The 26209-nt window shown below is 47.0% G+C and overlaps 1 protein-coding gene across 7 annotated transcripts in view; it reads right to left on the bottom strand.

Annotated features, from left to right (window-relative positions):
* Positions 1-1345: 1345 nt before the first annotated feature.
* Positions 1346-26209, bottom strand: part of SIPA1L2 (signal induced proliferation associated 1 like 2) — a 220286-nt gene continuing 195422 nt past the window's right edge. For 5 of the 7 annotated variants that reach the window (XM_061182463.1, XM_061182497.1, XM_061182473.1 and 2 more), the window contains exons 18-21: positions 18273-18404; positions 7585-7708; positions 6556-6637; positions 1346-2629 (exon numbers count right to left, since the gene is read on the bottom strand). In XM_061182463.1, coding sequence (XP_061038446.1) covers positions 2483-2629; positions 6556-6637; positions 7585-7708; positions 18273-18404 — 485 coding nt within the window. In that variant the 3' untranslated portion in view covers positions 1346-2482. The remainder of the gene's footprint in view (positions 2630-6555; positions 6638-7584; positions 7709-18272; positions 18405-26209) is intronic. The other 2 variants (XM_061182504.1, XR_009699556.1) reach the window with 2 other exon arrangements.

Raw genomic sequence — 26209 nt, 5'->3', positions numbered from 1 at the left:
ATGATCTGGCTTTTACCTGTCTTTTCTAACGTCTCCTTCTTTCCCCATCACTACCTATTTTCCCTATATCCTTTCTACAGACTCGGGGCCTTTGAACTTGTGTCCCCTCTGCCTGGAAAACTCCCCCCAGCTCCCCCTGGCCTGCTCCTTCCCCACCTTCAGAAGTCTCCTACCCATGGAGGTCTCCCCAAGCACACTGTCTACACCTCTGTTCCTCACCTGTAGAGAGGGGATGATCTAGGTAGCTGTCCTTTAGGGTTGCCATATAGACACAATGGACACAGGACAGTGTTTGGCACACGGTAACGAGTCAAACAATGTCAGTTATTACTATAACTACTACAGTATAATTATAATAATAATAAAGGGATCCCATCCCAGGCACTCTTTATTTCTATCTTTGAGTTTCAAATAATCGGATGCCTGCCTCCCCTTATTAGACTGTATGCCCCGCGAAGGCAGGGCCCAGCTGGTCTTGATCAATGATGGCTCTTCCACTCCTGGCATGTGCCTGGTTCACGGTGAGAGGGAGAGCGGGGAGGGAGGAAGATGCCCACCTGGCCCATGACGCCCTGGCTTCCTGAGAATCCGCATTCCCTGGATGTGTCCTGGAGGTGCGCCTGTATCTTTTGCAGGGGTGGCTTCAGAAAACAGCCTTATGAAGCCCCCTGCTCCACCCGCTGCAGGACCGTTTAGGATATTTTTCAATACACCGCTCATGTGAATGAAGCCCATGTGAGAAATCCCTCTGAAGGTAAATTCTAGGAATCACTTTGCTTCCTCCAAATTCTTGATACGGTTTCTGTTCTCAGAAGGTGGAGAACTTTGTACCGTGATTACTGTGGTTCCCTTCCCACTCTGGCTCACGTTCTGTCTTCTTTCTGTCTCACCTTTGATTCAAGTTTGCAGTTTACTCCTTCCTGATTATTTTTCAAATCCCTATTACTTTATTGCATTTATTTTCTTGTAAGCAAGACCAAATGCTTTGCTGAATAAGATAAACATTTAAAAAAAAATCAAAATGAAAGGCAATCTTGGGTAAATCACTTGACTTTAGCCTCAGTTTACTGAGCTGTAAAATGGGAATCCTGGCACCCACCTAGTAAGGATACTGTTAGAATTCAATGAGATCTATGAGAAGTGCAGAGGACAGTGTCTGGCACGTGGCAGCCGTTAATCAGTACTAGTAACTTTTTACTTTAAATCAGGTTGGGATTCTGTAAGAAGGCTCAGTAGTACTCAGTACAGATTAAGGTCCTAAATGACCAGGAATAAATTCTCATACACTCAGATTGTTGACATATTAGAACCCCAAAGTCTACATTCACCTGACAACACTTGTTCCTTGTGTGGACTCTTTTAAACATTTATTAAAAAAGCAAAACGTACGTTCATCTCAAATAGAACAGTTAAAAATGGTAAAGCAATACAAACAACTTGTTACTAGCAGCATCCAGTTGTTAGAAGGAAGGTCCTGCCCCGCTCCTCACTCCTGCTTGGGCAAGCTCAGCCTTTTCTGAGCCCGCTGCTACCTACACCGCCCTCCAAAATAGTGCAGGTGAAACCAAAGTTTATAAAATTAACAATTTAAGGTTAAATAAGCTTAAATAAGGGTGTTAAATACAAGACAGTTCATCAAAGCTTCTGTACAAAGATAAAACAAATTTGGCATTGTACAAGTGATTCTGCTGGCTCATGGCACACGGGGGAGCTCTCGTAAGTAAGCAGGTTGACTCTTTTTTTTTTTTTCAACAGAGCATTAACTATACAAAAGTGAACTAAGAGTTGAAGTAACTACTCAGTGAGCCATTTACAAGGCATATGTATCTTTTCTTTTTTTTTTTTAATCAGAACACTGTTAATATTCAGGCACCGTTTGCTCCTGCAAATAAATAAGTCTCTAAAGGAACTGCATTTGAACTCGTGTTAGACACATCAGTGCTTTTTCTGTCCCCCTCCCGACACGGCTCTTCCAACTATTTCCCCTGCCTCTTTCTTATTGCTATGATAATGTGGCTGTAGAAATAAAAACTACTGTACATCCAAAAAAATAGAGCACCTTTAACATTAAAGTATATGTCTGATTATTTGTTCTCATGTTTATTTTACAATTCTAAAGCCCAAGCTATGGTCAATTGTTTTACTATCTCTACCAAGTCACCTGATATATAGGACATAAAACCCAACCCTCGTCCCTCAGGAGGGAAGCCCACGCAGAGAGCTCCGTTTCAGCAGAGCCTCAGAGGGCCACACTGACACCAGAGTTTACATTCATCTCGACACCAGCGTTACATTCATCTTCACGAGCGTTGCTCTCCGCGGTCACACGGCGGCTCCCCGTGCTGCTGGGGGCATGGTGCTAGACAGAGTGGGGACAGCAAGCACGGCTACGGTGGGCTGGAAGCACAGCGGGAAACCACATGTTGGCGACTGTGAAGGGACCCCGGGCTTCCCCAGGGCCCCTGGTTGGGCGGCGCTCAGGTTACGGCTTCTTGTCGACGGTGTTGAAGAACCACTCCGTGAACTTGCGCAGCTGGGCCGCGGCCGTCTGCGACTCCTCCTGCAGCCGCAGGTTGTCTTGTCTCAGGTGCTGCACCTCGGCCTGCAGCACGGCCTTGTCCTGCTTCTCCTGGGGGCAGGGGGGGGGAAACAGATGGTCACGCATCCGCCGGACACGCTCTCTCCTCCCAGTTGCAGTCCGAACGCTTCTACCCTTATTTATTTATTAATTTTTTTACTGATTTACTTCTTTCTTTCTTTCTTTTTTAAAAATTAATTAATTAATTTATGGCTGTGTTGGGTCTTTGTTTCTGTGCGAAGGCTTTCTCTAGTTGCGGCAAGCGGGGGCCACTCTTCATCGCGGTGCGTGGGCCTCTCACTGTCGCGGCCTCTCTTGTTGCGGAGCACAGGCTCCAGACGCGCAGGCTCAGTAGTTGTGGCTCACGGGCCTAGTTGCTCCGCGGCATGTGGGATCTTCCCAGACCAGGGCTCGAACCCGTGTCCCCTGCATTGGCAGGCAGACTCTCAACCACTGCGCCACCAGGGAAGCCCCTTATTTATTTCCTGAGGGGAGAGGGAATCTGATTGCCCGCTCTGGTTTCTGCCAAAAACGGGGGTGGGGACGAGTAACTCAGAATATTCTTTCCTTTCATCCCACTTTGCTCCCAACAGGAAGCGAGACAGCTGTTATACGGGCAGGTGATTAACCACAGTCTATATTATCCTCTATCTGAAAAAGGGGGCCTGGGAAAAGGTACAGCCTTGGATAGGAGGGCAGAGCTTCCCGGGTGCACCTCCTTACTGGACAAGTCAGAATCAGCATACCTGCTGATCCTGGGCTTGTTTATCACGAGCTCATCTTGTCTTAAAGCTTTCCTGGGACAGTGTATTTCCCTAATGACCTTCAAAGTGTGCCACTAAAAACGATGTACAAATTATCAAGATTTTTCAGGGACTTCCCTGGTGGCACAGTGATTAAGAATCCACCTGCCAACGCAGGGGACACGGGTTCGAGCCCTGGTCCGGGAAGATCCCACATGCCGCAGAGCAACTAGGCCTGTGCGCCACAACTACTGAGCCTGCGCTCTAGAGCCCGCGAGCCACAACTACTGAGCCCGCATGCCTAGAGCCCGTGCTCTGCCACGAAGAGTAGCCCCCGCTTGCTGCAACTAGAAAAAGCCTGCGCTCAGCAATGAAGACCCAACACAGCCGAAAATAAATAAACAAATAGTATTAAGAAAAAAAAAAGATTTTTCGTAAGAATCAGACCTGGAGCTTCCAATAGACAGTAACGGAAAACGTACAACACAAGTTTGAGCTCCCAGACGCTGAAAGGGATGTCTTGCCCCAGAGAGAGAGAGGGGGGTCATTGTCACAGTGGTGGTGGGAGATGACTTGATTGCTAACTCCACAGATGCACCTGCAGCCCTGTGCCCACGGCCGTGCGGGTGAGCTGGGGGCTAAGACTCTTCGGGAGACTGGCCCCCTCGGCGTGTCTGGCCCTGCCCTTGAGCTTTGCTCCTATTTCCTGTCCCTTCTCACCTCTCGACCAAAGACACCAGTCCCAAGTGGAGGCTGGTGTTAGAACTCATTGCTGACTCAGCCCACGTCCCTCAGTCACTACAAGAGGTTCAAGCTCCTGGCCGCCCCAGGCCCCAGGGCTCTCGTTCCCAACACGGCTCAGACATCCCCAGGGCCCTGCTGCGGCTCAGCTGCCCACCTCTCCTGACCCCTTGACCCCTTAACTCCACCCATGGAATGCGTCCTCTGTCACCCAAACCTGCTAAACTCTCAAGCTTTTCCCCGGATATGCCCTTTATCTTCAGCTATAAGTGAGTCCTGACTCTCTCCTGGGGATGAGGGTTTGTTCTGAAGAGCACAGGGCCTGGAGGCTGCCAGGCCAACACCTCGCCCCGGCTGCCCGGTGCAGGTAACTGCTCTCCCCTAAAATCCCAGCTCCCGGGAGAAGCCTGACATGGGCTGTAAGACCTGCCACCCCTGCTCTTTGCCATGGTCGACTATATCTCTACTCCCTCCCATCATGGAAGATTCTAGAATGTGTTTCACCTTTCTTCTTTCCTCCTCCATCCCTCATGTTTATTGATGATCTTAAGATGCCGTAGATGTTCCACCTGATTCAGTCTCTTTGTGACCTCAAAGACTGCCCTCCTCACCCCCCCCCTCCTGTGGCCATTTCCTGTACCTTGAAGCTATTACTGATAACCGCACATCTTCCTAAATGCTTCAAGCTCCCACTGCCTGACCACCACCCCTTGTCTTTCTAAAATAATTTCTCCAGTATCCACCCCTCCAAAAGTGATCTAATCTACCAATCTTACCTTATTGTCAGCGTCCACTGACACCCCCTGTGGTGACATTATTCCTCCTCACCCAGCTTAGACTCTGAGTCACTCAGTTTAATCACATCCTATACATACTGAATGGTCCTTGTCTATCGCTCCTGGTCTTAATTTCTTGTCTAAAATCTAATATTGGTTAAGTCCAACTCTCTAACTTTTCTACACCTACATCTGGAGACAGGGTGACCAGCTGGCCCAGCTGGTCTGGGACGTTCTTAGTTCCAGCTTTGAAAGTTCCGTGTCCTGGGAAACCCTCCATGCCAGGCAAGCTGGGACAGCTGGTCATCCACACTGGAGGAAAATACCTAACTTATGCTGCAGTCTTACCAAATACATCTGGTTCAATTATCCTCCATTCTACACCTTACCCTCCATCCTTGAATCTCTCACCCTCCTTCCCATCGCTCACTCTCAGCTCTGGAATAAAGAAACAACCAGAGGGGAACTTTGTCAACCCATCTCTGTTTGGACTACAGCCATACCTTGCTTTGCAGATACCAGTGTTTTACAAATTGAAGGTTTGTGGCAACCCTGCATGGAGCAAGTCCATCGGCGCCATTTTGCCAATTGCATTTGCTCACTTCATGTTTCTGTGTCACATTTGGTAATTCTCCCAATATCCCAGACTTTTTCATTATTATTACATTTGTTATGGTGATCTGGGATCTTCAACGTGCTGTAATTGTTTTGGCACTTTTTAGCATAAAAAGTATTTTTTAATTAAGGTATGTACATTGTTTTTATAGACATAATGTTATTGCACACGTAACAGACTATAGTATGCCATAAACATAATTTTTATATGCACTGAGAAACCAAAATATTCATGTGATTCGATTTATTGTGATAGTCACTTTATTGCAGGGGTCTGGAACCAAACCTGCAATATCTCTGACGTAGGCCTGTACTTGTGTATGAATGCATGTGTGCACGCATGCACACGGACACACACACACACACTCTGCTCTGGTAACTATGTGTGGACGGTCCCTACTCCCATCCAGGCCATCTCCCTCCTTGTTAGGCTCAGGACATTATGTGGATCATCTCCACCAGCGTTCATGCCAGCTGTCACTTCTCACTTCTCCCTTCTTCCACCAACAAAACCCTCCCCATGGCCCCTCCCCGCCTCACCATCACCCTCCAGCTACAGCACTCCATTCCGTTTCCCTGGATAGCAAAGTGGCTACTGATAGCACGGCGCTGATGATCCAACAAGAGCTCAGCAAATGTCTGTGCAATGAATGACTTCACATCTTTTGAGGACCGAGCTCGCACAGGTTGATGGGCAGAGCACACGCTGACTCAGTAGGAAGAAGCAGCTTGGGGAGACCAGGCTTCCTGACAGCAACGAACGCTTCTTAGGTCAGCTCATAAATGTTGGTGCAACTGATAACTCACCGAACTGAAAAACGCTAGCCTGCTGCGTTTCTGCCTCATTCTGAAGACTGGCCATCCAGGGCTCATCCTCATTCAGTTAAATCTACAGGACCTTGTGTCCCCTACAATGAAATACAGTAGCTGTGGGCAAGAAGATGGAATCAGACCTCAGGAGTCTCCGTTTCCATTTACTGTTGGGTTTTGATTAGGGCAGTTATCTTTCTTGAGTGTCTTTTTTTTTATTCCTAGTAGTTAAAAAAGGTTGATTGTGTAAGAGAAAGAGTTCTGAGCATGGGGTTCCAATCGATTGCTTTACCTTCCGAAGGTCGGTCTGCAGCTGCCGAAGAATCAGCTCCAGCTGGTTGACTTTCCCAGTCAGTGTGGATGGAGACCGCCCTCTAGCAAGGAAGGAAAGACTTAGAAAGACTCAAGCGTGCTGAAGTCAAGACACCGCAGTTAGGAGTTTTCGTTGGTAAAGTTTTCATGTAAAAAATTCTATTGTGTGCTTAGAGCCCAGCAAGGAAATAAATAAGATTATGTCAGATGTCGAAAGTGAACACATTGCTGCTTTGGTGGAAAAATCCCTCCTGGGTGGCTTTTGATTTAAAAGGGGATTCAGAATCTCTACAGGCATACACATTGGTAAGAAAGCAAAAGATAGGTGATCTAAATGCAGTTAGCAGCTGAGATCAGGTAGACCAGAACGAAGTCCTGAGAACCAAATATAGACTCAATGTCCCCAAATTTGCCTTTCTCTGTTAAGGAAGTCTCAAGGGGCTCATCACCAAGATGAACATGCAAGTTGTTGATAACTCGAGTTGATAGAAAAGTTGGAATTGGGCGTGGGTGACACTGAGAAAGAACATATACTCTGTGGGCGATGAGCACGCCGAGAACGTAGGGATAGAGATGGCTCGCTCTCAGCACACCTCAGCGGGCGCCGTGGGGCTGGGTGGACGACCAGGGTGGGTAGGCGGGAGCGTGCCCTTGGCCGATAGGGGATGGTCAGCGAGGTGTCCCCGTCTGATGCCGCTGCAGTGATCAGGCGGCAGATGCTGACCAGGCGTCACACCCTCCCGCCCGGGCCGTGAGCCTCACCACCAAGGGCGCTGACTACATGTCTTGGCAGGACCCTCCCGTGGAGCACAGCAGCTATGCTGACAAGCTCCATCCACCCCGGCAGCGCAGAAACCGACTCAGGCCCGCTCGGTCCCTTCTCTGGGTCCTGAAGGACTAGGGGAAGGCAGGTGGAAATGGTTTCCTGGCTGGCCGGGGCTGAGTTGAACCCCTGTTAACCACGGGGGCCTGGGACACGGGAGGGAGGTGGTCCACAGGGGTCACATACCCAGTGGCGTCCATGAAATCTTTGCCACTGCCAGGATCGACACATAAAGGCAGTTCCTGGGCCCCTTCCAGGTCCTGCTCGGGGTGCATATCTGTCAGGGTACAGAAGGACGCCACTCTCTGGTCTGGGGATGGGAGACACACACAGAAAGAAGCATTAGTAATAGCCGCAAGGCACCATTTCTTCGTGGAAATGAATAGTTGCTAAATAAAATCTTCCCCTCCCCCCGGTGAGTTACTGCCCTGTTTTAAACAAAACAAAGAAGAACAAACTCAGGCAAGCTGCTGACAATCAGAAAGCATTCAGACTGGCCGTCCTTCTGGGCAGCATGGCACACTCATATCACAGCCGTGGGAACAAGGAGCAGACATTGGATTTGCTAGAGCCAATCTTTCTTCCGTCCACATCCCAAGAAATGCCAAAGCTGCTGGCTGGGCGTGAAAGAACGGCGTTGGGGGATGACATGACTGATTCACAGAACCAAGGAGAGGGACCTCTCCTCAAGCTCTCCCCGAACCCGGAGAGCATCCTTGAGACACAATGGCCCGGACACATCACCCTGTGTGTCCCCAACCCCCTCCGTGCTTCCATAACCATGCAGACGTGCAGATAATGAAACAGAAAGAAAAGGTTACAGAGGATGGAGACCCCACGAACAGCCCCAGACAATCACCTAGATAGGACGTGTGGTGACAGAGTAGCCCAAGTTCTTCATCTGAGTCAAGACCTGAAATAAGATTTAGAATTTTCTTCTGAACAGTGACATCTCTCCTCACTTGAGAGCCTCTGGGGGCCCACATCAGGCTCAGGTGATGGGGTCCTATGAAATACAGCTGTGTGTGTGTGTGTGTGTGTGTGAGGGGCACGTGTGTACACGTGTGTGCCAGTGTGCACATCTGCATGTGTGTGTGTGTACATGTCTGCCTGTGTGCACGTGTTGTACTAAGCCAGGAACTGCCCCGAGAGACAGTATTATGCATCGCCAAAGAGTGTGGAGAGATTGTACGTTTCACGTGTCATGGTCCTGGCCGGACGCACGGCTGTCGTGACACAACAATGGTAAGTGGCATGCCACACACGTGCCAATCCAGCTGCAGGAAGGCGTGACCATTTTGGGTTTGCTTAAATGACCAGCTCCCTGAAGGTAAAGATAGCGGTGGTGAGAGAGATTAGCTACATCTTCTCACTAAAACCCTTAGAGGAAGATCTGTAGTGTTTACAGCAGTGAGAGCGATGATCAGCACCACGACCCCTCCTTAGCACGGGGCCATTTCTGTTCCTGGCACCAGTGGCTTCACATCCAGTGTCTCAAGAGCTAGGCAGGAAAGGGAACGTGATATTCTTCGGAACGGGAACCAGACTGGCCCAGCTCTGGGCGCTGAACTCTGACACAAGAACGCTGGCCCAGAAATGCTGAATGGCATGCAGAGAAATCCTGCTTTCAAGCTAAAGGTACAGGGGAGAAGCAGGGACACATCTAATCATCCCCCCCCCACCCCCTGGCACCCGAGCGCATCCACACTTGGGATTCACACGAGGGATACGGCAGGTGCGTTAGCGCTGCAGCGGCTTTTTCACGTGATGTGATTAATGGCTGCGAAATCGCACTGGGGTCCGTGTCAGGGGTGCTCTGTTCTTAATTTATCCCCCTCTGTCTCCCGCTGGCTGCTGGACGCCTCTCCTAATGAAGCTACCTGCTTGTCTGGATTCTGGAGGGTCACGCACATCCCGTTAATCAGAGAGGATGGAGGAGGGGCCGGGGGCCCTGGAAGGAGCTGGGCCTCAGGGCTGGGGGCACCCACAGAGTCCGGGCCCTCCCAGAGCTGTGCTGAGTACCCCGCCTGATCGATCGTACAGCAGGTTCCCCAGCCATGTGTCCCTGTCCTCCGTCGTGACACCTCAACACCCGTGACAGGTATGCAGGTGTCCTCAACCGACATGCCTGTAAAGCTTTAAGGGGCCCTTCTCCACGCTTCGCACCTTCTACAGGATGAGAGACCTTCTGCAACTATACATTCCTGAGAGATAACCAAGTTCCCAGCTTGCTACAGACTAGTAGGGGTTTTGCATCTGATGAAATAATTTGTAATTTAATTAAGATGAACAGCATAACTTGGGCACTGCCTACTTTTACACCTGATGGGACGCGACCAGCAGAGGTGGGCAGGAAGGACGGGGCACACAGGCCGGAAGTGAGCGGCCCTGGGGAGGGGTAGAGGGTCTGGTCTACCAGAGTGTCCAAGATAACCCTCTGTTCTGTGACGGCCCCAAAGCAGGGAATGCTTCCCAGTTAAAAAAAAATCAACAGCAGAGGCATTTTTTATTCCACAGTGAATTTAACTACGGACCAAAAGGAGTGAAAGAAAAGAAAGAACTTATTCTTCTCACTTTTTAAAAGAGTCTCATTGACTCATCCACATTTTATGCAACCCAGTGATAATTTGGTTAGTTTGTATCTTTCTTAATATACTTAGTTCTGATGGTCAAGTCTAAATATCTCAATGAAAACATCTTAGCTTGCTTCATCTATTTTTACCTTAATTGATAAAGTACGCACATATTTGAAGAAACAGAACTTGCTACTGGCAGCCATTCAAACATTCTTTGGGGAGAAACAAGGTCCTACCGGTCAGGAGGCAAGAAGCCAGAAATAGTTCTGCCAACAATGTAATTTCACAAAGAGGATTTCACTTTGAAACTGAAAAGCTTCGGAGGCTGAAATGCAACCAGAATGCTACTTGATTAAGTACAGACACTAAACTCCTTTGCAAAATAGCTAATCTTAGTGACAGTTTCCAGTGGGAGCTTTATTCCTCCACAGCTTATTTCTGTAATGATAAATATTCAGTAACCAAGTAATTACTGACATTGAACCAAAAGGCACAGACAAAACTGTAAGAAAAGGGAGGCTCGGAGTATGAACTTCATGTAAATGGTGAGCGCAGCAAAGACCCAATCACCCACACTCTACGTGTTGTTTGGTTTTTTCCTTTCTGTTCTTTCCTGTGCAAGCAAATCTGGCTAAGAGGGGACATGAGGGTGAAACAATCCTCCCCTTGAAATAATCTTCAAAAAACCTGATTTCAATGTCAGTTTCTTTTTTAAAATTTATTTTATTGAGTAGTATAGTTGATTTACAATGTTGTGTACCAAAGTGATTCAGTTATATATATATATATATATATATATATATATATTCTTTTCCACTATGGTTGATTACAGGATGTTGAATATAGTTCCCTGTGCTACACAGCACGACCTTGTTGTTTATTGTCAGTTTCTTATTTTAGTGCATTTAGCACTAAACAAGAGGATGAACGGTCAGCAGACTATTTCATATCAATCTAGAGCTGACATGGCACAACAGTTGCCTGCAAATGATCCCTTTGACCCCAGGCAAGCTGCGTGGAGCCCTGTCAGAGACCTGTAAGTCCAGGCCTGAATCGGGAGGGATGGGTGCTCTGATCAACTAGCCATGTCTGCCGAGGGTGTGGAACGGGAGAACGTATGCCAGATGTATGCCATACAGGACACGCAGGTGTGAGGCTAAATTAAACTAAACCCATTTCCACAAATGAGGCTGTTCTAATATGTCTTTGCTATAACTACAAATTACAGAAAAGCTGGGGTTCTCTAGCTACAGGTAGAAAATCATAGGTTCTTTTTCTGACAGCTGTGCTTATCAAATTGTAGCTTATTTAACTGACCGCCAGGAAAAAAAAAAATTTAAACATAAAATACCTTGGTTTAGCCTTTTGCAGCCTACTGATGAACGTCGCAAGGTAATGGTCTAGAATCTAAGTAATGAACAAAGAAAAGCTCTGGATTTATTCTTTTAAGATACAACTATTGTTGTTTGGTCCGAAACAATTTTCTTACTTTTGAGAGAATTTAAGTCAATTTACTATAGTAAATTAACTGTGCATTTTTCATCTAAGTAGCTGTCATTTTTCTTTTCTTTTCTGTTTTTTTTAAACCTTAGGAGTCTTACCGTGTGTCCCATTTTGTTTATGCTTATATCCACGCAGCGATTAAATAACGGTAACTAACAACTTCATCAAACTTAAGCTGAAGCTTCAGAACCGAAAAAGTTCTCATCATAAACGTGCATGCTTACTGCGCTCTGTTTAAGAAACCAAGGGCATAGGGAACCTAATAAAAGTGTAGACTTCCATTTTTTCAGAAAGTACACTTATGTGGACTATTTCATTCCCATGGCGGTGCCTGACAAATGAGTTAATTCTGCACGAGTCACGGGCACACACATCCACTTGCAACAGTTACCACCAGCGGGAAAGAGCTGATATCCCGAGGGGAGGAAAGGCCTGTGGGGACACGTGCGGGACACTGACACGCAGGGAGTCTCCAATCACGAGTTTATAATGTTGCCTTTGACACCTGTTTCCACTTAAGACAACATCATCCACTCAACAAATGCAGAGAACACACCGACTGGCAACCTCTGGTATTTTGATAAGAGAACTACTTTAAATCCTAGAACTTTTAAAAAGACTCCACTTCCCTTCCCCGGCTTCACTGTCTGACCCACGGCCAGCTTTGCTAGTTGGGTTTGTTCACTTGACCATACTGGGGGGATGGGACCTCTCTCTGTTATTTGGTCCCTCTATACTTCACATTATTTTATGTCATAAGGGAAGTGACAAATGATGGCCTCAGTGCATAACATTGACGACAGGTGTTGTGTAGGAGCTCTGATGGGCCAAGGGTCACATCTCACCCTTCCCCCCTAAACATAACAACTGCCCACGTGACAACAAGCCAGAACTGGGACTCCGCCAGTTTTCAAACCTGTCACAGGAGAGGGGAGTGAGGGGCGTGGACCGTCGTGATAAACACACTTGGCACTTGACTCACCTTCTCTCTCCCAAGCTTATGAAGGAGTTCTCAATTTTTAGGCACTGGTTTCTGGAGTAGAGCTGCATTACCTATCTATTCACTCATTAATTAATTTTTAACAATGCTGCATAGCATTTCTCTGTCGGAAGCTTTTCTATTCTTTTAAATCATTGCCAGTAAGCAAATTCTCAGGAATGAGATTCCTGGTCAAAGGGTGGGTACATTTCCTGGCTCTAGTTATGTACTGTCATATTGCTTGAACGCAAAGATGGATCATTTTATAATCTTTATAATGATACCAGCTGTGAACATTCTTCATAGCTTTCCAGAGCTGCTGCATCGTTTTTCATACTCAAAAGGTGTGAGCTGGTACCTCATTACCGTTTACATTTACATGTGTGGCTGAACACTTTTCAAGTCCTTATCTATTGTGTGATCCTTCTTTTGGACTGTGCGACACATGACTTGACTGTTTGTTTACCAGGCATTTGGCATTTTTGAGGGGGTCATGTTCCTTCATTCACTGGAGATACCCTGGTTTTATCCATCACATTTATTACAAATCTTTCCCATGTTCCCCTGCTTCCCCTTTTATTTTAATGTTCTCATCCAGGTTCATAAAAGATCTAAATATTTAAATACTTTTATCTGGTCATATGACATTTTGTATGTTCTCTCATTACTCCATAATTATGGCACTGGCATGGTTCCAAAACATTAATCTTTCTGTCTTTACTTTTTCTAGAATTGACTCTTCTAATTCCTAAATCCAAATGGAGTACATAAATTCCACTCCCATTTAACTCTTAAATACACACAGATTTCAGCCTAGGCTCTTTTTTGTCCCTTCAAAAGGACTCATTTCTGTCTTTTGAATCGTTATTATGCTGCTTTATTGCTATTGATTTATAATAAACTTTTATGCTGACCATTGTTCATCTGTTTTCCAAATGGATGCAAATATCCTTTAGATATTTGAACTGAAATGGTACGAAGTCTGTGAATTAACTCAGGAAGGGCTCTCCTTTTTCCCATGTGCTTTCTATCCATTCCTATCCTTTCATATATTACGACTTTTCAGGTATCAAAGTGTCCAGTGCTTTTCTCTCATTATAATTCGAATGGTGGCTAACTCCCAAGGAATTTATAATTTGATCTTGCTGATGTACCTAAGGTGTCCTTTATGACTGCTAAGTGGAAGGCTGTCTGCAAAGATGGCTGTGGACACATGCCACCCCTCATACCAGAAGGAAGAGCCTACTTCCATCCTGGGATTTGGGCTGGCCTTGGGACTTTCTCTGCCCAATAGAACGTGGTGGATATAAAGTTCTGGGTTTTGAAACGCCATGTATCTTCTGCTTATGGTCTCCTGATTCCTTAAGCCACATGTGAAGAAGTATAATTACCCGCTGGAGACAAGGGTCCAGCTAGACCCCAGCTGTTCCAGGTACAGACAAATGAGTGGAGTCACCTTAAGGCTCCAGACCCAGTTGAGCTCCAGCTGAATACAGCCGTATGTGTGACCTCAGCTGAAACCATAGGAAGCAGAGGAATCACTCAGCTAAGCCTAGCCAACCCATGGAATCATCAGACATAACAAACCATTGCTGTCTTCAGCCATAAATTTTGGGGTGGTTTGTTATACAGAAATAGATAACTGAGAAAATTAACAATGCTTTGAAATGAGGCTTATAAAAATATGAAATATATTTTAAAATATCTTACTCTATTTTATAATCTCTAATAATTTCTTTTTGGTTTTTAAAATATTTCCTAGATATAGAATCATATCTATAAATATTTCTTTACTTCCAAAATTTATTCCCTTTTTCTTTTCATCGCTTGTTTAAATGTCAAGGATTCCAATACGAAACCAGAGGACACGGTCTCAAAGGATACCCTTGTTTAGTTTCTGTACTTAAGGGATCTACTTAAAACATTAAAACCATTTTTTTCCATTAAGTATTATGTAACTATTTGGCATAGTATTATGTAACTATACTCAATATCTTGTAATAATCTATAAGGGAAAGGAATCTGAAAAAGAATCTATCTATCTATCTATCTCTATACACATGTAACGGAATCACTTTGCTGTATACCTAAAACTAACACAACCTTGTAAATCAATTATCAATTATACTTCAATTAAAAAAAAAGTATTATGCAACTATTTGGAATAAAGTAGATATTCTTTGTTAGGCTTTGAAGGTCTCTCTCAAATCTTAATTTTTATTAGAAATAGGTCCTAATTCTATTATATATATACCCTTTCAGGGAAATCGATATGACAACTTTTAATGACTTCATCTACTATAACTTATTCTAATTAAGTGGTATCACTTATATGTGGTATCTCAATCAAATAGGCAGATACATTCCATTTTTTTAAAGCCTGTTTTCAAATGTGCTAACTACTCATGTCAAAGTATGGGCACAGCCTTCTTCCAGAGGGGCCTGAGCTCAATAAGGCATCTTGAACTGCCTTTATTAGTTTGTAATGATTTAACAGGCACATGGGGATTTTCTGGACTATCTTTTCTTCATGATGTTGAGTCTAGCTTAGAAATGGCTTTGAGAATTGGTACAAAAAGATCATGTCACAGGCAGGGCAACTGGGTCATCTAGGTGAAGACCGTTCTCTTTAAAGCGCTAAGGGGATGCCTATTTTCATAGCAGCACCATTCACAAGAGCCAAGATGGAAGCAACCTAAGTGTCCACCGACAGATGAATGGATAAAGGAGACGTGGTACATATATACAATGGAATATTACTCAGCCATGAAAAAGAATGAAATAATGCCATTTGCAGCAACACGGATGCAACCAGAGATTATCATACTCAGTGGAGTAAGTCAGACAGAGAAGGACAAATAGTGTAAGATATCACTTATATGTTGAATCTAAAATAGGACACAAATGAACATATCTACGGAACAGAAACAGACAGAGAGAACAGACTTGTGGTTGCCAAGGGGAAGGGGGGTGGAGGAGGGATGGACAGGGAGTTTGGGGTTAGCAGATGCAAACTATTATATATAGAATGGATAAACAAGGTCCTAATGTACAGCACAGAGAACTATATTCAATATTCTGTGATAAACCATAATGGAGAAGAATATGAAAAAACATGTGTATATATGTATAACTGAATCCCCTTGCTGTACAGCAGAAATTAACACAACATTCTAAATCAACTATACTTCAATAAAATAAATTTTTTAAAGAAGTGCTAAGGGGATGGATCACGCCTGGTCACCACCGTACCAACTTGCGTCACAGCGGAGCTGACAGCGATACAAAAGAATCTGATTAGCCAAAGGTCTGGAGTTGCAAATTCTTGAATTTTCCTGCCCTGACTAATGTCTCAAGGTGGCATGCTACCCTACGGAGTAGCACTGAAAACAACTGAAATTTTCAAACACGACCTCAACTCTTTCCATATTTTCTATAAAATGTTGATTGGAAAGTTCAGACAGGTCAGGTAACCAAAGTCCTCTCCCCCTGCAAATAGAATCCCACATTCTTTCGGTTGAACTTAGGTACCCCTGCCCCTGAGGCACTGGCTAGCTGGGATGTCTGTGCTTTTTCCTCCTTTGTCTGACGATGCCAACTCCCAGCTAGCCTCTAACTCCAACTCAGAAATACCCTGAAGAACAGAACTGGAGGGTAGGGCTGGGAGAAGCCTTCCAGGTTCTCTGGAAAGGTCTTCATTTCATAGACAAGCAGGCTGAAGCCCAACACAAGCACGTACCTTAGAGGACTGGTGTCCAACATTCAGTGTCGGCACAAGGCGTGTAGCTAAGTGACTTGTCCAAAGGCCAGCAGCCCAGCCGTAGGGCTGCGACCACAACCATATCCCCCCTGGATGGACAATTCAGTCACTGCTGTCTGCACCATTTTGCTTTCTCGCCCTCCCACTTGCAGCCCAGCTCCCTGAAAAAATCCACTTCATAGCGGCGATTTTATTCAGAAGGGGTGGAAGGGAGCCAAGCAAAGACACAAATGAGGGTGGAGACAAAGTGATATGTGTTGTTTTAAATCAGAAAAATGAACACAAAATGCAGAAGGACCTCAGAGGTTAAAAATTATGCTGTGGGCTGAGACAGCTCAAGGGTGCACAGGGCCCTGTGCATTTTGGACCTACTGGCTCCTTTGTACGAGCTCTCCTCATTCCGTTATCTTGCTCTGCGCTTGATCAATAAAGATAAGATAAATTGGAGAAGCAGGCTTCCCTTGAGAAACTCATCATCTAATAGGAAGAGACAGAGATGTGAATAATGGAGAATTCAGGGTGGTAAGCACTACGCTAATATTTATGCAGTGGGGGAGCGGAGAAGACAGAATAGAAGTTCTTACACTCTCCTCGGGCAGTAAGACCACAGCGTGCACGGAACAGGCCAGAGAAGATGCTGCTCTCTCTCGCCTGGGCTGCTCCGGACAGAGGTGAGACTGTGCTCGTGCCCTCTGGGGCTCGGTCACATCGGGCCAGTGTTCGGGGGGCTGTTACAATGCACACTAACCATCTCCTGGTTGAGAGAGATGAAGGCTGCATTACCAAGCAGATGGGGGCATTCTCAAGTTTTTGCTGTAAAGCAGCAAACCCAGAACAGTTGTACTCTGTCTAATAAGGGAGCAGGAACAGCCTATGCCTTTTGCAGGAGTTTCTTCCCAACAGTTTCCCTGTCACCCCAACTACCAGAGCTAAACGTCCCTGTACTGAATTAATGCGTCCCTGAATTAGCTTGAGAGTAGCTTTCGACTCACCCCTCCCCCAGACTCCCCCCCAAGTGGTGCTTAGGACCAGAGGCACTGAGCCCAACCGATGAGAGAAACTGCCTAGCAGGGCAGCTTGCTAGAGAGGCGGTCAGGGCAGCTGACCTCCACGCTCCGCAGCAGCCTGACTGCAAAGTGCACCTGCCCCTTCTGGGAAAGGAACCTGAATCCCTTTCCTGAAGCCTGCACATCACAGGTGACGGGAACCGACGACCAGAGCTGGTGAGTCAAAGGAGAGGGAGAGAAAAGGGCCCCTCAGGTGGCCATGGCCATCCCTGGGGGGCGGCAGTGAAGACGCAGACACACAGGGGAGTCTCAGACAGGTCACCCAGGTGCAGAGGCTGTGGTCATGGAGAGAATGTAGCAGCAAATGGCAGAAAGTCTGAATCCGGGTCGCCAGCGTCCCTGGACCCACGTATAAGGTCCAGAGGATGCCTGGGTGGCAAGCATCTCCCTTGTCCGTGGCCCCCTTTACCTGCAGGCTGGAGAAAAGGTGCAGCTTCCCCTCCTAAATTCACAGAAACATTCTCCAGAGATGGTGGAGGGCAGTGCGACAGCCAGAGGGCCCCAGAGATCAGCCAGCCCAGCACCATCCTGACCACATGGTTAGAGGAGGAAGCCGGGGCCTGTGCAGGGTGACCCGCTGGGTCAAGGAGGCCACATCAGAGTTTGCAGGGACCCCAAGCCACCAGACGCCCAGGCCTGTGCTTGTCTGGGCAGGTTGGACTTCTGAAGGGCCTTCTCCTCCCGTCTCACCTCATCACGCTGGGAGGGTGTGTCCTAGATCCCCACCTCTACATTCCAGGTAAGAAAACACAGGTGTCAGAGGACAAGTGATGCCCACCAGGTCACAGCTGGCGCCTGACCTGGAAGCAGGTTTGGGGCCCTTTGCCCAGGGCTATTTCCCTGCGTGCCTGGGTCTCCCTAAGGAAAGGCCCTCGGTCTCAGCCCAAGCCATCCCCTGGTTTTCCTCTTGGAAGATGCTCAGAGCATCCAAACGTTAACCCGGACATCCCTGTGTCGCTGCCCCGGCCCCAGACGCTGCGAGTCTTTACCTTCAAACGCCCGGGCAGCATCCACGAGGTGGGACCAATCTAACCCCGTGGCCGTGTCCGGGAGGGGCATCAGGCCGGGATCTGCACACTTGGACTTATCTGACAAGGACCCATCGGAGAACCAGAACTCATCTAGACAGAAACAAAACCAGAGTGTCAGTCAGATCACAGCACGGGTACCGGCCGGGCCCTCGGAGGGGCCCAGGGAGCTTTTTGTGAAAGATCTCCTGTCCCAGTAAAGAAACAGACACCCTACCGCAGTCACCCAAGAGACACAGCGCTCGAGAGGAGGGGCTTTGTGAAAGAGCCGCGACCTCCAGGCTCACTGAGAGGTCGCCAGCAGGCAGGGGCCGGGTGCAAGATCAGGACTGAGCCTTCACGTGAATCAGAAAAGCAGAGGTGAGCTTCTCCCGGGTGGGCTTCTCCCGAGGACACCACCCCAATCCCCAGTCTGACCACCCTCAGGATCACTTCCTGTTTCCCTTGGGGTGAATTCCCCCTATGGGAAGAGTGTTGAAGCCTCTACTGTAAAAACGGTTCAGTGCAATCTCTTTTGTACATTTCGCTATGTACAAAAATGGTGGTTGGGTTACTCTTTTGACTTAATGAGGCTGCTTGATCACTGGCTAAACCAAAACCCTCTCCCTAACCGGCACCGAATGTTTGCTAGTCTCCCTTTCTCTGTGCAAACGGACCTTTTACATTTCTTCTCTTTAAACCCTCATCGCAGGACTTGAAGCGTTTACGTCACTAGCCATACTGGTTGTTAGGAATTCATTACGCATCTGCGGACAAATTTCCCAAAGGCTGGACCTTCTCTAAGGTGCCTCTCCTGGACCTGCCCAGAATGTGGTACGCAGCTGCTCGCGGACACATCTGACTAATTAGACCAATCAAAATAATGACCACCTGGCCGTCTGAGCCTGCAATTAAGGAAGGGACGTAATTAACCAAGTGCACCTGTAATTTTAGCGCCCACATCCTTTGGGGAAACTGTGAAATGCTCGCACCTGGACCAGGACAGAGGGTGCCTGCGATCTGTCCTTGAAGGACCCTAATGCTCCGTTTCCCAGCACCTTCCACATGCAGCTCTTAGCCTACCTCTAACAGCTGCAGCTAACGATGAAGCCACTCTGTTTTTAACGTTAACCCACTTAAATGTGGAACCATCGCCCCTCCATCTTGAAGGGAAACCAGTAACGGGTACTTTATCAACACCGTTCCCGCCACCCTCCCTCTCCACGTGCTCCAGCGTGTTCTATGTGTGATGTTCTTTGTCCTTGTCTGCTTCTCTCCTGACGGACCCCTCTGGACCCAGGGAGGCACCGAAGGGCAGAGGCTGGGCTGACCCCGCCCAGGTCCTGTCTTCACCCAGAATTTAAGGTTCAACCCCCCCCAGAGAGAAAGGTCAGGAAGCCCAGGGACCCTCAATCACTTCCCCTGTCTCTCAAACACATCAGCTGCTTTGCTTAAAGCAGGTTTTCTGCACCAAGTGAAAAGAAATTATTTGACTAGGTGGGAACTACTTTTGCCACTGATTTCCCTGCGGCTGAACTGGTCAGGAATAGGGGTGTGTGTGTCGCAGCTCTGGGAAGGGTGCCCCGGACCGGCTGGAAGCCGGTGTGCATGGGGCACGCCCCTCACCCCCTGCCTCTCCTTCCCTCACTGGAGAGGAAAACGTCAGGGAGTGAAAAATTATTCAGCTGAATGAACATTTTTACCGAAAGTACAGTCTCTTGGTCATGTATGGCTAAGAAATGTCAACCTGAGGATTTTCTTTGCCTTTATAGAGAAATAATCCTTCACCTGAGCTTCTGGCATCGTAGAGCCTAAAATCAAACCCGGTACACATTCTGTGCGCTGTCTGCTTTCTCCCCAGCACCAGCAGACAACGCGCTGGCTGGCTCTAACAGGAGTCAAGGCAGACAGCAAAATAATAGAGGGCAAGAGGGGAAGAGGCAGTGAGAGAGGGGGGCTGGGCTACAGTCTTTGTCCCCTCTTCCCGTCCCTCCTGCGTTCGTAAGCTCAAAGAGCATCCTCCCCAAACACCCAACGGGGGACTGACAAAGGAGCCCTGACCATCCTGGGTTAAAGATCGGAGCTCTCACTCTGTGTGGCACCAGTCTGAAGTTTGGTGGCCGGGAAGCTCCTGCCCAGAGGGAGTGTGTGTGGGATGAGTGGGCCTAGCGACCCACAGAGCAGGGGGTTGTCACAATCAGAGGCAAACCCAGGGCATCCTTCTAACTTCCTCCAACTTCTATGGAGAACCAGGAAGCAAAAGGAGGGATATTTCTTCTTTACTGTAAACAGTCACTCCTCTCCCCCGGTTGTCAATGGGACTTTCGTGTTGATTTGACACTACGGAACTGGCAAAGATGCTTTAGTAAATTGGAGAAGATTCTCTCCCTCAAGAGTTTATTTGGAGTACTATCCACTCAACCATCTATGGTGTGTTTGTTAAATGCCTACTGTATGCCTAAAGATGGGGCGGAGCAGTGGGTAAGACAGACAAGGCCCACCCTCTCACAGAGCTTACACGACAAGTGACACGGACAGAGGGAAGAAACAAATGAACAAGATCATACAAGCAGTGGCATGTCGGAGGGAGGCCTGTCCGAGGAGGCGACAGTCACCAAGACACAGCCCAGCAGCAGCTGCCTGGGGAAAAGCAGTTCCGGTAGCAGAGCTCCGAGAAAGCACGGACTGAAGTCCAAATGCATTGTCGTTCGGTAAGCAGGACCCACTGGTTCGGATACCAGTGTCAAGGAGTGTCACCTTAAATGAAGTAGGAGCCGCCTAAGTTCCTCTCTGTATTCTTTTTTTTTTTTGGGGGGGGCCACGCTACGCAGCTTGCGGGATCTTAGCTCCCTGACCAGGGATGGAACCTGGGCCCTCGGCAGTGAGAGACCTAACCACTGGACCATCAGGGAATTCCCCTAAGTTCCTCTCTGAATTATCAAAATGAAAAGCACCGTACACACTGCTATATTTAAAATAAATAATCAACAAGGACCTACTGTAAAAAAAAAAAAAATTAAAAAATAATTTTTTTTTTTAAAAAAAGCACCTAAAATTTTAGCAATGCTTGGAAAATCATATAATCGGAAAAAAATTAGCTTCTTTTTCTTTTTGGTCCAAGACTCCACCAAAAATTCTTTATAATACTTATAACTGGCATTAGGTATCACCCAGGTGACGTTTACTCTGCACCTGCTGTACTCTGGGTCCCACCAGGTACTGTATCAGTACCTAGGGATGGGGTAACCCTAAGGCGCAGGTTCTGCCCTTGAGGAGCCCACAGGAGCGTGGTCCTGCTCTGGGATCTGGGAAAGCACGTACAGGCACCCGCCCCTGTGCTTCGTGTGACTGCAGCAGCTGTAACTGGCTTGTCTCCTGAGCTTTCCGGATGGGGAAGAAAAGGCGCGACTTAGGTACCAAAGCCTGTTATTTCAAGGCCAGTTCTCTCAAGCCCACGCTGCTCCTCTGGCAAGCGACTCGTGGCTTCTGAAGGGCAGCCGATGTCCAGGCACCGCTGCCGGGGCCTCTGCTCTACTGGCCTGGACATCGACCTTGGGGCTTCCTGTTTGTTTATCCCGACCCTGAAATCGCGGGGACCAGCTTTATTGAGTCTGACTTTCTCGCTGTTGTTATAAATGCGGAGGGGTCTTCCTGTTAGCATTTCCTGGTGGTCAGATAGCTGCGGTTTCACAATGACTCTCCAGAAACCAATGGATGTTTATTACAGTGGAGACTGAGAACATTTGAAAAAGAGAGAAGGAAGCGCCACACAGAGTCGGAGAACACTCTTCCTCTGATGGCCACGGATGCTGTCTGCGATGCCAGTGGAAGCAAGGGCAACTCTTCTGCTGGCCACACACCACTAAGTCTGCATCTGGGGTCTGTGGCATCTTGAGTGGGTACTAAATGATAAGGAAAACACTAATTTCTTTTATTTCTGCTAAAACTCGCTTTTAAACTTCAAGGAGCATCCTTTGTGAGGGGCCTAGGTCACAACTATAGGATTTGGGAACATATAGAACCTAATACCCTGTTTGGTTTTTTTAAATTAATTTATTTTATTTTATTATTTATTTTTGGCAGCGTTGGGTCTTCGTTGCTGCGTGCGGGCTTTCTCTACTTGAGGCGAGCGGGGGCTACTCTTTGTTGTGGTGCGCGGGCTTCTCATTGCGGTGGCTTCTCTTGTTGTGGAGCACGGGCTCTAGGCACACGGGCTCAGTAGTTGTGGCACGCAGGCTCAGTAGTTGTGGTGCACGGGCTTAGTTGCTCTGCGGCATGTGGGATCTTCCCGGACCAGGACTTGAACCCGTGTCCCCTGCGTTGGCAGGCGGATTCTTAACCGCTGCGCCACCAGGGAAGCCCTAATACCCTGTTTTTATTTTTCAAAATTTAAGAACTCTTGTTAGTCTACCCACATAGGAAGATTTCTACCATTCCTTGGAGAGTTTCATAAAACTCCATTTCGTAAAATATCAGTAATTCTCTTTAAACATGCTCTAAACCTGCCAATGCTTGGGACTGCACTGAACAAAGCCAGGTAACCACATGGTCAAGGAGACAAAGATACTATGAGCGCTTTTCAATATCATTGGTTTTTGGGCCTATGAACTGTGTGTCAAAATGGCCACCCCCTATTCTGTTTTTCTACCTGGGCCCCCAAAGAAATTTTACTCTGAAATCCACCAATGATGGAAACAAAGGCCCTAAATGCAATGCAGAAAGATCTCAGAATTTGTTCAATTTTTCCAGCTGGTCATATTTTTATACCTCCAAGTTGAAGACATAATGATACAGCACATTCAGGGATCCCCAAACCGCCCCCAGGAAATATATATGAATCATGACATGAGTCACATCCAAAATGTGCTTGTTAAGTGTCATCTGTCTTCCAAGGTTGGATTAAGATCCTGGTCTCAGGAGAAGAGAGATTCTGAGATGGGCCCAAGTTTGAGACATGGAAAAGCTAAAACTGTCTGAACAAGAAGCCTGTGACTGATAATTACATGGAGAAAAGGTACGGCGATGAGGTCTCCTGAGGCTCACTGTGAAAATGTGGGCTTGCCAACCCTCCCCTGTGCTGCCCTTGCTCCAAATTAGGAACAAGATCCAAATGAGTCTCTATGAGTGGAAGGTCAGATGCTTCCTGGGAAACTTTAGGAGAATACGTGTGCCTTCTGCATATTCTTGGCTCAACCTCTGTAGCTACTGAAGCATCCAGAGCTACACGCTCTGGCAGAACTAACCTAACTTCCACTGCAAGTTTTCTCGTGAAGCTCAGTCTCTGAGAAACTAAGAGAAACACCTGGGTGACCCCAAATAGTCCTCATTTCTCGCTCACAGGCACCTGCTGGCCACAGGCTCCCACTTGTCAACTCTCTGGCTTGTTCCAGGGTCAGACTGTTGGAACTACTCTCAGAGCAAGATCTGCTCACAGGGGCTCTGCTGAGTGACCAGAAACCACAGAAAGCAAAAGATAACTGAAATCCGCCTTGAGCGGATACAGGAGTAATAACCACACAGGTGAGTGTGGGCGTCAGGGGTCCCAGGGACAACCAGATCCTTGCAGTTGAACCTCTTGGTGGGCAGGGAGGAGGGAATCAGAAGTGTCTTGGGGGAGACACATTAATTCAAATTACTCCCAGCTCCCTTATTTATATTTTGTCATTTGATCCACCAAACCTAGAGAACTTTTTTTTCTGAGTAGGTTGTGAAGTTTAGAAATTGGAGGAGTCACGTGGCCAAATAAGAAGGTTTCATCTGAGAAGCGCAAACAGCAAGGGCCACTCTTACTGCTTTTCCCAGAGGAAGAGACGATGAAGGCAAGTCAGGCAGTTTTTAACCTGGATAGTGGAGAGTGTATCCTGCCTGTTTCCATTGTACCTTTGAACATACTAAGAAAGGATACAGGGACGTCCCTGGTGGCGCAGTGGTTAAGAATCCGCCTGCCAATGCAGGGGACACGGGTTCGAGCCCTGGTCCAGGAAGATCCCACATGCCGTGGAGCAATGAAGCCCGGGCGCCACAACTACTGAGCCTGCGCTCTAGAGCCCGTGAGCCACAACTACTGAGCCCGTGAGCCACAACTACTGAAGCCCGTGCGCCTAGAGTCCGTGCTCCGCAACAAGAGAAGCCACCGCAATGAGAAGCCCGCGCACCGCAATGAAGAGTAGCTCCCGCTCGCCGCAACTAGAGAAAGCCCGCGCGCAGCAACGAAGACCCGATGCAGCCAAAAATAAATAAAATTTTAAAAAAGGATAAATCGGCATACCCAGACAATAAAACAGTAGTCAGCACTAAAAAGAAGTGAGCTATCAAGCCGTGGAGGAAAATTAAATGTATTTCTGGAAAGGCTACACCCTGTACGACTCCAACTATATGACACCTGGAAAGGACAAAACTATGGAGACAGTAAAAAAGAACCACTGATTTACCAGGGGTGAGGGGGAGAGAGGGATGAACAGGTGGAGCACAGAGGCTTTTTAGGGAGATGAAAATACTCTGTAAAACACTACAATGGTAGATACGTCATCATGCATTTGTCCAAACACATAGACTGTACGACGCCGGGAGTGAACCCCAATGCAAACTATGCACTCTGGGTGATGAAGATGTGTCAGCGTCCTCTAACAAATGTACCCTGTGGTCGGGGGGAGACTGAGCGCCTGTAGGGGCAGCGGGTGTGTACGTGGGAAGTCTGCATGCTTTCTGCTCACTTTTGCTGTGAACCTAAAACTGCTCTAAGTAAATGATGTTTATTAAGAAAAAAAAAGCGAAGCTAAAAAATGGATAGAGAGTTTACCCTTAAGCAACGTGGGTGTTAGGGGCGTGGACCTCCCACACAGTGGAAAATCTGCACGTACTTTACAGTTGGCCCCCGTATCCGAGGTGCCACATCCCCTGATCCAACCAACCGTGGAGCATGTAGTACTGTGATATTTACATGGAAAAAAATCTGTGTGTAAGTCGGTCTGCACAGTTCAAATCCCTGTTGTTCAAGCGTCAATTGTGCGTCTTCCACATGGAAGCAAGTGAAAGGTAGAATGTAAGAACTACAGTAACATATATACTGTAGATTTCACAATCATACCGCAAGCATTTTTAAGTGGAAGATATGACATCTGCAAGAAAATAGCGTTTCACTGGTTTTAGGAAAGCTTTAAGAGGCCATTAAAGTTACCTATTTACAAAAAAGGACAAACATTTGGAGAAATATTAGGGTATTAGAATATGTCTGTCTGACCTTCATACCTTTATCAAGAGGGAGTATTTCTCCAATTTAGGCAAATGGACTTTTCATAACAGGCAGGATATTATGTTACTTAAAGAAATAGATTAAGAATTTTATGAGACAAGGTTCATTTCCAATTATGTTAAACATTAGAAAGCTTATTAGAACTTTTATTTCATTTAGCCTGGGACTTATATGTGTATTATGAAGTTCAAATTGGTTCTAAAGATAATGCTTTCTACGATGAAATTAAAAAAAACCCTGACAGTGAATATATTTCTGATTTAATCCTCATTCGTCCTATACAATAGAAATTAACTATGAAAAAAGGAAATAAAGCTAACTAATGTTAAAAAAAAAATCACCCTTCAACACTGACACGTTAATAGGAAACTAACACTATGTAAAAAGGAAAGATTTTAGGATTTGAAGGAAAATCATCTGGAAATTATCTAGTCAACCTGTGGCCAATAAATTGGAGTGAACTGGACACAGAGAATCTAAGTGATGGGACATGGTACCACGTGGGAAGAGCCAGGGCTGGGACCCAGGTGTCCCGATGCCCACCTGCCACCTTCGCCTTCACCAGATCTGGAAGATCGAGAAGAAACAGACACAGGAGGCAAGAAAACCAACCTTCCTCCCTGCATGCTGCCCACCGGAAAATCTACCACCATGGCACCCTTTTCTC

This window comes from Eubalaena glacialis, chromosome 1, assembly GCF_028564815.1.
Source record: "Eubalaena glacialis isolate mEubGla1 chromosome 1, mEubGla1.1.hap2.+ XY, whole genome shotgun sequence".
Lineage (NCBI taxonomy): Eukaryota > Metazoa > Chordata > Mammalia > Artiodactyla > Balaenidae > Eubalaena > Eubalaena glacialis.
The sequence above is the reverse complement of the archived record's forward strand: the minus strand, read 5'-3'. Positions and strand labels throughout refer to the sequence as shown.